This window comes from Drosophila guanche, unplaced genomic scaffold (genome assembly GCF_900245975.1).
Source record: "Drosophila guanche unplaced genomic scaffold, DGUA_6, whole genome shotgun sequence".
NCBI lineage: Eukaryota > Metazoa > Arthropoda > Insecta > Diptera > Drosophilidae > Drosophila > Drosophila guanche.
The window spans coordinates 11,406,137-11,418,672 of NW_022995743.1; the positions used below are offsets into that span (position 1 = coordinate 11,406,137).

General features: G+C 45.5%; 1 protein-coding gene across 1 annotated transcript; it reads left to right on the forward strand.

Moving 5' to 3' along the window:
* The first annotated feature begins 3,079 nt into the window (after positions 1-3,079).
* LOC117580448 lies at positions 3,080-3,785 on the forward strand. The gene has a single exon (XM_034267011.1). It carries the CDS (start codon positions 3,104-3,106, stop codon positions 3,689-3,691), a length of 588 nt encoding a protein of 195 aa, XP_034122902.1. The 5' UTR covers positions 3,080-3,103; the 3' UTR covers positions 3,692-3,785.
* The last annotated feature ends 8,751 nt before the right edge of the window (positions 3,786-12,536 follow it).

A 12,536-nucleotide genomic window follows, 5' to 3' on the forward strand; every position in this document is an offset into this window, starting at 1 on the left:
GAGACCATTGTTGAGCGACGATGACTGTTTTCAGAAGAAAATTGAGATGAAGTTCCCATCCCTAAAGTCAAAGTTCACGCACTTCTTTGGCCCAACCAACATGCACATCTCGAGGCGAAATTCAAACATCTCTTGGCAGTGCGAATGACAATGGCATATCACATCCCAGCTTCTGTGTTCCAGCTCAGCCACAGAGCCCCAAGGCCGACTCCGACTCCGAGTGTGTGCGAATGCGTTTTCTTACGTTTATATTCACGTTTACGTTTACGTTTAAATTTGTACGTGGCTGATGTGTCAGTTACAAGAAGCAATTGTGGAAAGTGTGCCGGTTGGCAGTTTTGGCATAAGATCTGCGATAAGCGCCAAAAGCTGGGATCCTAGAACGGCTTCAGACGTGTGTGGATGCTGTGAATGTAAATGTGAATGTCAAAGTGTGCACAATATTCGTAGAAAAACATATATTTGTACATATGCATGTGCCTGTGTGGCTGTTTGCTGCCAGCTGCCGATTCAGATAACAAAGGAGAAACTACTAGGCACCAAAAGTTGACAGAGACAATTGTTGTTTTGGATAGCGAGACTCAATGACTTATTGGCCACAAAGGATAGATGTGTGCATTTGTATGATAAGTACTTCAGTTCCGGCTTTGCTTTTACTCGTAAATGTTACACGTGTTTCCCTACTCCATCTCCTGCTTTCTACTCTCATCAGACATTAAAACTTCCTGCACTTCCTGCCAGTCAGCACTTCCACAACGTCACCTGCTGCCTTGAAGCACACAACAGGCTTCCATTATCATCCACTCCAATAGTTTTGCTCTGATTGCATTCCATTCACAAGCCACATAATATTTAGCCCACAAAGCTGTGCGGCCAGATGAAGTCATTAAATGAAACTCACTTCACATGCGTATACTTAATTTTAAGTATTGCAGTGATTTTATGTGCTGAATGTATATAAACAGGGAGTGTCATTATGAAGGAGCCGACGCTTTAAACACCCAACACGCTTCCAATTAAAATACAAAAATCCAATGCATAAAAAAAACCATAAGAGAATTGCACAAACACAGTTTGTGTGTGTGTTGCTAGGTACAACATCCGCAGCAACAACACACATCCGTATCCGCATCCGCGGATCTGCAACCAGATTGTACGTACATGTGTAGGAAGTACTTATGAGGCAGAGTAAACTGTTGAAAAAAATCGCGAAATGTTTTTAAATTTGAAAAGCGCAAAAGCGGTCAACACAAACACTCTCCAGTGATGTGCTCTCACGCACAATAAAAACTGCATTTAGGATTTAGCTCTTGAGGAGGAGCGGCAGACAGCCGCCCGTCCTGCAGGTAAATTGGCTTGGCAAAGAGCTGAAGAGGAATTTAATTCAACTGCAGAGAGAGAGAGCTGTAAGCGGACAAAGCAAAATGAAATTCAAGTGATTCAAATCCGGTGAACGGTGATAATGAAACAAATTTGCGGCATTAATTGCCCCAAACGACAAAGGTGGGACAAAGCCACATGAGTTGTGGCATACAATGGGCATACGCAGGCCCCCAATGGGGCAAATCTTGAACTCAATACACTTGCTGGCTGCTCAACGAGCCCTGAAATTAATGGAGACTGACATCGTAAATATGCCAAATGAGACAATTTTAATTAATTCCACAAATGTTCGGCAAGACCGCAGCAAACCTCATTTGTATACTGCATACGAATGGTCCATACGGTTCAAATGGTCATAAATATATTGCATTGTGGGATTTGAGACAGTCAAGGACGATGGCCTGCCTGACACTTAATCAAGAATGTGCCTGGGAGTAAATTCGAGAAAATTAGCAAAGTCAAGAAGCTGCAGGAGTTTGCACATAAAGATCATCTCGAAGCCTGGCATAATTTATGCTTGACTATTCGTCTGGGTGTGTTCTTGTAATTTTCTTGCAACTAATTGCTTTGAAAGCTGCACGGATGCCACTTGACACAGTACTTTGCGCTACAACTCCTTACATTCCCCCTGCTCCTGCCCAGAAGCAGTTGCAAGCGTCGCTAAATTAAATGGCTGACAAAGTGAGCAGCTCGGGAATCGCCCTACTCCTGCAACTAGGAGAAAGCATAGCAAAAGACACAACGAGTTTTCTTTTATAATTTGTCGCCAATTGCAGGAGCAGCAACAGCATCAGTGGCAATGCCATTGCCAGTTGCAGTCACAGTAAGTATTCCCGCCTTCAACCGTACAAGGACGCGGAAAGTGACAACTGGAAAACTGTGAAAAGTTGAAAACGCAAGGAGAAAGTTTGCCATAAATCAGAATATTTCAAAAGTGTTTGACAGCGAAAAAAGGGAAAAGGGCAGAGGGAAGAGCGAGAATGAAAGTGAACTGTGGCAGTCATAAGCCAAGATTATGGCCAAGAACTAGAAACCGTGTCGAAGCAGCAACAGCAACAGCAAAAAAAAACCATTAAAATGGAGTGCAAAAGAGCCCTGGGGCACTGGCAACCAACTGGTTAGACTCTCTCAGCACAGGACTCTTCCAGCAGTTACGCTGTGAAATGGCAAGTAAGTTTTTTGTAACTTTTCGTACATTTAATCAAACAATCATTGGGCAATTGTCTGTGCTGTCAGCAGGTTCGCCTTCTGTTTGTCAAATGTTCCCAGCAAAGAACAAACTGGCTGAGGGCATGGATGTGCCCAGTGTACCCAGTGGCAGTTCTGCTGCTCATCAACGCTGTCGCTTATCCTTCGACTGAGTGCAGTCCTAATGCAAGTATTTTGTGCCATCATCCATGCTGAATGACTCTGCCGCTGGCCCTGCCACTTTCCACCATCCAATTTAAATTCCTGTGCAACTTTTAGCTTCAACTAATCCCCGATTTGCATTACGCAGATGATCTGTAGTTGAAGCGACATTCCTCTCTCCTCTCTCCTCTCTCTCTCTCACGATAATCGTAGTTTTCGATGCCGCAGCAGGCGTGCCAGGCGACAGCAAATACTAGACAAAGTACACAAACGAGCTACAAAAGTTTGATTGACATTTCAATTAAATTATTGGCAAAGTTTCTGTGGCTGTCTCTGTGTCTCTGCCGCTGTCGCTCTCGTTTTTATTGGAATGTTTCGAGTGCAGAAAACTTTGCTCGCCGAATACGAGGAGATCTATGAGCCGGTGTTGGTGGAGAACCCATTCACCCTGGTGGACACACGCGGCATAGGTCTGCGCCAGTACCACGTGGCACTCACCCCCAGCCGCATAATCTTTGGCTGCGACAACTTCTACAAGCACGGACAGCGCGACAACGTGGCCAGCTGCTATGGGAACTGTCTCGACCCGGAGATCGAGTGCTTCGAGCTGGTCAGCCTCATTCCGCTGCAGTTGATCCGCTTCAACTTCTATCGCCACCTCGATCGCTGCCTCATGATGGTGAGTGTCAGCCATCAGCTACAGCTGACAGCCCCGCTGTCGCAGGAGCGTCCAATGATCTTGGAGTTCGGGGGACACGTCTTCCAGACATACTTCTGGCGCACCTGGCGCGAGCGTGTGTCCACCATTCGACTAATGCAGCCGCTCTACAGCCAAATCACTGGCCACTCGCCCTTCTCCAGCACGGACGTCATGGTGGACGACGAGGAGACCGCTGCGCTGGTTCACAAAGCGCCCCGGACACCGTCCGTCATAAGCAGGTGCCAGGCCGGGTGCTGACCAAAGTCATAAGAGGCTTTCGCAAATCCCTCGCAAACATTCCGTGACTCAGTCACTTTCCAGACTCAACCGTATGTTCATTCCGTTTGTCGATTTATTTATTTATTTTAAATATTAAAACACCTTACGTTGCCACCAAAAAAAAACAGGGAAAGTCTTGTATCCTGACAGAGTTTTGAAGCCATTTGTAGGCCATGCTCGGGGTATCAACTAGTCCATGCCCTGCCGGCCACTCTGTGTTTTTTTGGTCTTATTTTTTTTGTTGGTTAATGCAATCAGGGGCGGAGCAAGAAATGCCAGCCACAATTGGAAAACCAAAGCCCTGGTTTCGGCGGCTTGTCCTGTTGACTGTTTATTTTGGGAGGCGGAGTCGTTGTGGTGCGATGTTGGTACAGCTGGGATGACGGCGAAAGAATGCTGTATTGATGTGCCCAGGCTTTGGGGGCACTTCCCCCTCCTGCCCAGTCCTATTTGCACAGCCAAGTTAACCAACAAAGTTTTCAATTTGCCGACAAACTTAAGCCGCAGCCACAGCACTTGTCGTATCGTGTCGAGTCAAGTCCTGGCATGGGCCCGGGCAGGAGCAGAACATGTCCGTCTCTGTGTCTGTCTCTGTGTCTGTCTGAGCGTGCAGCTGACACCAAAAATCAATTGCAATGAAAATGGTTGGCAAGTAAAACCAACAAAACAGCAAATAAAACAATCGTCATTGGCCTTATTTGGTTTTGCATCATTTAATGGTCAAAGTTGTTCAACTTTTGTGTAATTTATTTGATTTGCTTTTGGTGGGCAGGCGGCCGTTTGATAAATTACAATTTATTTAATGAAATGTGCAGCCACAGAGGGAGTAGCAGAGCAAGCATTAATCATGCGCCATGTGGTGCGCAATAAACAAAACCATCCCTGAGAAAGGATTTTTAATTTTGAACAAAATGTTGGCCGCCTTTTTGGCACAACTTTAGTGTGAAGTTTGCCCACAAAAACCCCGTTGGCCAGGCAACGCCACTCCGCAAAAGTTAATTAAAAATCCATGGGACATGGACAGGAACCAATAAAAATAATCACACCACCACAACGACAGCAAGACCAACAGCCCACACGGCACCCGTCGCCCATCTAAACATTGTTGGCGTATTTTTTATGAATTTTTAATACACCTGCCCCGCCAGCGCTTGCCATTAAGTGCGGACCTGTTCAATTTCATTTAATTAGCCATTAAGACATTTAAACAGCGAACTCAGTGACGAAGGGGTGGCTTAGCCCGCTCCAGCCCCCCGAGGGGCAAAGCGGCAGGCATTCAAAATTGAAATAACTCCAGGGACCCTGGGACAACCATTACACATCCAGTCAGCAGCTCTGTCCGCGGATCTGTTAAAGCGTTCGCCCACATTCTGCGCATTTTTGGTTTCCTATTTCCTGTTTATTTACTTGCACACGGTATGGAGTTCAAAGTGTTTAAGCAGCCACATCAAAGCCTCGGTCTGATAATTGCTTCTTAAAAATTTGCATTTGAAATTTCTTTGGCCATAGGCCTTGGCCATCGGTGCGTATAGGTAATATTAATTTTGGGGGCATATTCCATTAACACGAAGCTTCGTTTGACATCTTGCCAGGGCATTAAGCATTGAATTTAAAGCGGCAAGCACACACACACACATACACATGTACATATGTGCAGCATAAGCTGACAAGACAGTGATGGATGTGTTTCATGTGTTTATTGAATGCCAACAGCTGACTCTACACACTGAGCCTCCCTGCGTGATGCTTTATTGAATTTACCATGCTGGCTGCTGCACATACATATTTATGTACGTAAATACATATGTACAGATCCATCCAGCATTGATGCAGATAACACAAGAGTCGAGTTCTTTTGTATTCGCTGAAATCAATATATCATTTGCATAGCTCATTGATTTCCCTCCACAAACGAGCAAACAGTTGGTGTTTCAATCGTAAAAAATTGAATACAATTTACCCCTATTTTCACACACACAAGCACACGCACACGAGATCTCTTCTCGGCTAATTCAATTTGAACTTTGAAGTTTTAAAATTAATTAAAACGTGCCTGGCATGCCGTGCGTAAAGGTTCCCCCCCCCCCCCAGTAACCGCTGTGAGGTGCGAGCCGCACGTTCCGAAAGGACTTTGTTTATTTGCCGCTTCTCCGCTTTCATGTGGTTGCACTCTCTGAATGGGATTTACAAATAGAGACCCGGGCAAAAGTGTTGCAGAATATATTATGAAGGAAACATTTTGTCACACTGCACTGCACTGAAGGCAGCAGCCAGAGGCGGTAGCCAGAACATGAGAAATCGCTGCAACGATGCTGAGGAGACACGAACGTATTTGCTTTTGTGTCAAGAGTGCAAAAGAAGCGCCCACGAACTGCGAGGGAAAGTAAGTAAAAGCCGTTAATGTTTATGATACTGATGGCTGCTGCCACAACCCGCTGCCACACGGCCACAGTGCCACTCTGCCACAGCCAGGTACACACACACACACACACAAACACAACACACATAGGGTGAGGCATGCGTCAAATTTATTGCATACTTTGCAGGGCGTGCATTAGCGTGGAAGCAGCAACCTCGGTCACGTCACGAATCTCTTCTAAAACACAAAAAACCGAGGTATATGCTACGTATATAGAGATGGAAAATGGGAAAAGCCAAGAGGAGCCAAAACGACAACGTGACTTGTCGGTGGCCCCCCACTGCTGATGGCCACACATCAAGCCAAATGGCTGAGTCACTTGAATTTAACCAAACAGCAATGACGAAAGAGTCAAGCTGCTCCGTTGATTGCATTTCGAATAGATCAACAGAATTATATACATCTACTAGAAATTAATTTAAATTATTCACAGCTACGCTTCGAGTGCGAAGATGCGAACTAAAATTGGTTTTGCCTTTGGGCTTGTCAAAATAATCTCCGAAAATGACAGCTGAAGTTTGTGATAGAATAGACAATGCCCAACAGCAGTCGGAGGCTCTAGAGCATTTCTGTGCATTAAATAAACACGGATACATAGTTGCTCCAGAGGTTATTTAGTCTCTGGGATCTGCTTCTGATGGTTACTGGTTGTTTACACATTCAACAGCCCACTCGGAGTTTGTGCCGTGCCCTGCAACGCAACTTAAAATCAACCAAGTCGAAAATTCAATCCCATGCAAATCTCTCTAGGAATTAAGGCAGCACCTGGCTACCAAAATCTCCAGCACCAGCCCTAAATACCCAGCCTCTCTCTCTCGCTCTCTCCATTAACGTACACACACATTGAAATCATTGGCCGACAGTTGAGAGACTATTAAAATGCAAAACTTTGCCCTACTGCAAGTGTGTGGAAATCTTTTGGGCAGCTTCCAGCCCCACATGCTTCACAAGTCGATACATTTCGGAGTGGCAGTGGCAGTGGCAGTGGCGGTGGCAGATGATGGGGCAACTGTCCAACAGGCACTTGCAGATAAACTGCAAGCAAACAGGGGGCCAGGGCCTAATCCTGCTGGCATTCTCTGAATGGTTTCACAGAATGTTGCAGCAGCTCCATCACCGTATGTATTTGCAGTTCATGTTGCCCGTTAAACGCCTACCAATTGGCATACCTCAGCGTTTGCATAGCAGCACCCTGCCCGCAGCTGCCCGCTTTCCCTGGAGAGCTCCGATTTTTCCGATACCGATGCAAAACATCTGCCTGGTGCGGACCCCGCTTGACCCAAGGATTGCAAATCGTAAATGTTAATGGCTGCACAGATTTCATGTGCTGGGGCTTTGGGCAAGCCTCGACTCGACTCCTAAATGCCCTCGCCAGCAGCAGGCAAGGCAGGAAAAAGGACAGAGTAAAATGTGGCCAGGTCTAAGCCTTCCCTTTTCTTTGTTTTTTCTTACCGAAACCATTCAAAGTGAGTCGCAAATCCAAAGGGAAATGCTCGTTAATGCTCTACTGGGTCTTGGGCAGGGCAGCGGCATTCAAATGATTCGAATGTGGACAGCATTAAGCAGCTGCATTTGGGCTTAAAGCCCCCGGACAGATAATCAAACTGGAATCAAGATTTATGTTCCAATGATTGCATTTTATCTGTCTTTCCTTCTTTCCTTCTGCACAAACTAAATGGAACATGCAGCCGCGGCGCAGATTTAGTTGAGATTTACAAGACGCACACAGCCATGCTCGTATTTGTCATAATTCATGTGAGTCCAACAGCAGTTGACACGATTGTAGCCATCACGTACATCGTGGCTAGATAAATCTTTTGCCACTAAGACCCCTTAGCCCCTGCCCTGGCAGCACTCAACGCCATTGTCGTCGACAGGCAGAGAGTCAGAGTCGCCACCTTCAGTACACTCTTCAGCTCTCTATCGGCCCTCTTGGATCTCTGATCACCCTCCGCTGTTTGTGGGCAGCACGTGCACGCTGTTAACCTCAAAAATGCGCTGCTAAAACATTTTTTAACGCTCGCCAGCTTTCCAACACCTCTCAGCCTGCTCTCCTACCCCAACCTCTTTCGGAGCAGACGTCTGCTAGGTTGTAGCCACAAAACATGACCGCAAGGGCGGCACCAGGCCACAGCGTCTAATCGAGACCCATGGCGCTGAAGTTGACCAGAGCGTGGACAATCCTTTTTGGGGTGCTCGGCTCTCCTGGCATACGTGTCCTGTACGTGAGTGGGATGACAAAGTGGCTGGGCGGCATCCTCATACTCCCTGCACTGCTGCCTACACATGAACATGTCCATCTAAAATACTAGAGCCGTACAGGGTGCCACAACCAGTAGTCGACACCTAACTCTGCTTTAACGAATTTAGTCACCCCGTTTAGCCTCTAAGCCTGCTCCTGTGCGTGTGCCGTGTGACGTGTGACGTGTGACGAAAGGCGCGCACGCGGCCGCTGGTTAAACCCAAACACACCTTCCTTTAAATTAAGGACCACCAGTGGAAAAGGGAACGGGAATGGGAATGACCGTGGTTGAATTGTTGGACCGCAACACAGACACCGAATACGACTCCAAGTCAAAATTCGAAGCTCGCGCGAAGTCACGTACGCGGCGAGGGACATTAGTGGAGGCCAGTGGACCCGTTCGTCCGTGCCCATATTGGGCAGCGACAAATTTTAACATCTGCATACAAAATGCAAAACTTCAGCGACTCTTAAAGAGGGGCCACAGCCTGCCACAGCTTTAAGCAGCTAAAGCAGCTCCGTGGGGGGGGGCAACCCAAAACGGCACACAAAGCGCCAGTTTATCTCGGCAACATTTATTCACTTGCCCCCAGACCCACAACTAGTCCCAGGCCAGGCCCAGGCCCAGGCCCAGGCCCCCCTCGGTCTGCTTTGTAGGTTAAAATATTTGCGCTGGTTAAGAAAGCAAACGCCCGCATGTCCACTTTGGGGTACGCAGCATGCGGAATGGGAGAAAAACGGGAGCAACAAAACTATTCTCAGAGAGCAGCGGAAAGCGGGCGCACAGATAAGAGTCAACAGAAAAAAAAAACATAATAATAATAATGCTGCTACTGCTGCTGGCCAGAGTTTTCTTGGAAAAATCCCAACAAAAAGAAGAAAAGAAATAGCAAAATGGAAGAACTTTTGGAAGAGCGTGAATGTGGGCTGTGCGGGGTGGGGCGTGTCTTTATGGGTGTGTTTTCTTGCATAAATATGAAAATGTGAGAAAATTTCCAATTTTACTTATAATTACTTAGAATTTCCTCGCATAATATTTCCTTTCATTTCCTTACTTTTCCGCTCTTTAAGGGCTGCGCTGGCTTATGGCCAATTATTCCTATTTGAATTTATCAAATATTTATAGCATTTAATTTTGTTATTCAATTCGCTGAGCAATGAAAAAACGACATAGTGGAATGCATTCTTTAAATACAGACAACAATAACTGGCGGTGTAAAGCATTTCAAATTAAATAGATTCAATATTTAAAGTTGCTCTTCGGTAAGGACATTCAGACTTTAGTCTGCCATTTTTTGTATCTTAATTTGACTGGTGATTAAAATTGCATTCCTGGAATGCCATTGTTCATTACCAGCGAACAGCAACTGCAACGATTGCCCATGTCCTTGTCCATGTTCATGTACGTGCCCGAATCCGTATGGAGACTCTTAATTTATGCATTACGGGTAACCGCAAATTTCACTTAAAGCACACTTGTTAAGAGGGCGACAGAATTGTCGATTGAATTGCCATAATGAAATGAAAATCCTTGCAAGGCAATATTTTATTTATCAATTACGGCCGATTCCGACACCAGATGCATTTCCGTTGGCGCCCCTTAACCACCAAAGATAAGTTGCTCTTCAGGCAGCCAGTGTATCCGTTTCATCGTTTCATTCAGCTGTAGATTCAGGCAGCACTGAAGCACAGCAAAGCCATTGCCAGTTATGAGTGTGTCCATAATGAGATTTGCTGGCTGATACTCGACATTTATTTATGGCCATTGGGGTTTCACTAACTGAACTCAAAGAGCGCTGGCCACCATAAATCTGAAGTGTTACGAGCGCGTCGCGTTGAGAAAACATTCGAGACAAGGGCGTGCTGAAACGTGGCAGAAGTTTTATCAGCAAAAATAAAACTAAAAAAAAAAAAGGAGAAAACCTTTAGGAGTTCAATGCGCCGCTGCACATGGCAAGCGGTTAATTTTGGAAATATTCTCAAGACCCACAGCCGGACTGCAAGAAAGTGTAGACCCAACCATGACCCACATTTAATGCAATAACAAAGAAAAAAGACAAGCCGGTCCCTCATGCGGAAAGTGCTTGCATAGTGCAAGCCTCAATTATGGTATTCCAAGCGGGAAACAAACTCGATTTACTGCAAAGAGACTTCGACTTCCAATGGGGTGGCTTGCGCTGGGGCACACTTCGAACAGTTCGAACAGAAATTCTGCTAGCATACTGGGATTGCGATTGCGATTGCGATTGGGAATGGGAATGGGAATCAATCGGCTGAAATCGCATTTGTCTCAGAGCTGCAACAGTAGGAGTAGAAGAAGGGACGAGGCAGCATCAGCATCAGGCTTCGTTAGTGTAATGAAATTTCCCGAACAAATCAAGCCAACAAATTGTTGCAATTCGCATACAGACCTCACTGCTGCTGCTGCTCTGCCAATGACAAATTTGCGGTCAATTGTTTTGGCTTTTGGGTTTGGCCAAGAACGGCAACCCAACTAAAATATCGAATTTGCAAATTATTTGTGCAGTTCGTAAACTAAAACTAAGATTTAAGGACAAATTAAATACTTTAATTAAGTTAGCCCAGCTGTCAATTTTAGTTTACGGAAATATGGTTTTAAATCCGTAAATAATTATAGATTAATGCATTTAATTGTCCGCTCCTCACAGCTCTACACTTTTTTAACATCAATATGTTTTTAAATTGCTTTGACTATCACTTTTTAATTAAATTGATTCGATTTTTTGAACAACCGAGCGACTGTCGTCTGCTTAAAATAATAGCAGAGGTAAATGTAATGGCAATAAAATATTAAAATACTTCTAAAGTGCATAATGGTTAAAACATTCATTAAAAAAAACACCTTGCAGTAAATATAATTACAAAATGTAGTCCGTTCATTAACTAATCCAATCACGCTTCAGTCCAGCCACAGCGTTAATTAATTATTTCATTTCAACACGCGTTCTCTTTTCGTTTTGTATTGTATTTAATCTAATGCACACGCCCCAGCAGCAAGCTGACAGCGTAATGAATTCAATGACTCGTAATGGGCCGGGGCGCGCACAACGAAGATTTTGGCCAGGAAAAAATCAAGCAAAAGTGAGAGTGAAAATGGTTGGCGCACGTAAGTATGCAGCGATTTATTTTCGCAGGCTGGCAGGCAGACAGGCAGTCAGTCGGGGAGTCAGCGGAGTGAGTGCAGTACAGGAAGGCTGCCAAATAGGCAACACCCCACCACCACATCTCTCTATTGACCATGTTGTGGCAGAGTGGCAAAGTGTACTCGAACATACAAATACTATACATACATATGTACATAAGTATGTACAGAGCTGACTGGGAGGGGAGGTTCGACTGGTTGCATACCCAAAAATAAATAATTGAATAATCTCTGGCCTTAACGAGCGCAGCTGCTCACCGACCAATAAGCTCGATTTAAAGCAAATGTTATATCTCACTGGGCACTTGGCCTTGGCCTAAGCTACTTCAAGGCTACCCATCCATTCCCTGCAGGGTTTAAACATTAAGTGATGGCAAGCACAGGACAAGATAGGAAGGCCGTGGGGGCGGTGGCCAGAACCTGAGAGTGTCTAGAAAACCAAAACAACTTGTCGGCATCATTCTCTTTGGTCCTGTCAGCATGTCCTGGTGCCCAGCCCATGCCGAGTAATTCATTAACATTTAACTTGATTGACACACGAGTCGGGGGACGACGGCTCTGGCGCTGAAGTGCGAGGGCTGATGATTTTTTGTTCTGTTTGTTTCTGTGGAAGGCACGTGTTCCGGGGGCAAGCTGGGAGGCACGCATACGATTTGTTTATACAGTTATAATGCATAATGGCATCGTATTTGCTGCCTAAGGATCCCCACGCACCTGCACAGATACACAGAGAGAGAGAGAGAGTGAGATTGTTACTTTGTTAATTTAATAAGAGAAAAGACGACAACAGGTGCTGCTCCATGTAGCCAGTGGCTGCCTTGTTGGCCAAAATGAAGTCACGTAGCAGGCATAAATCAATTGCTATGAGCAGGCATTTGTGCCGTTCAAATTGCACGACTGCATACATTGGTGTCGGTGAGGCTGGATTGCAGGACTTTGCCACGGATTGCTACTCCTTGCTAGCGACAGCTGCCAACTCGTAAATTGAGCACAAGCAATG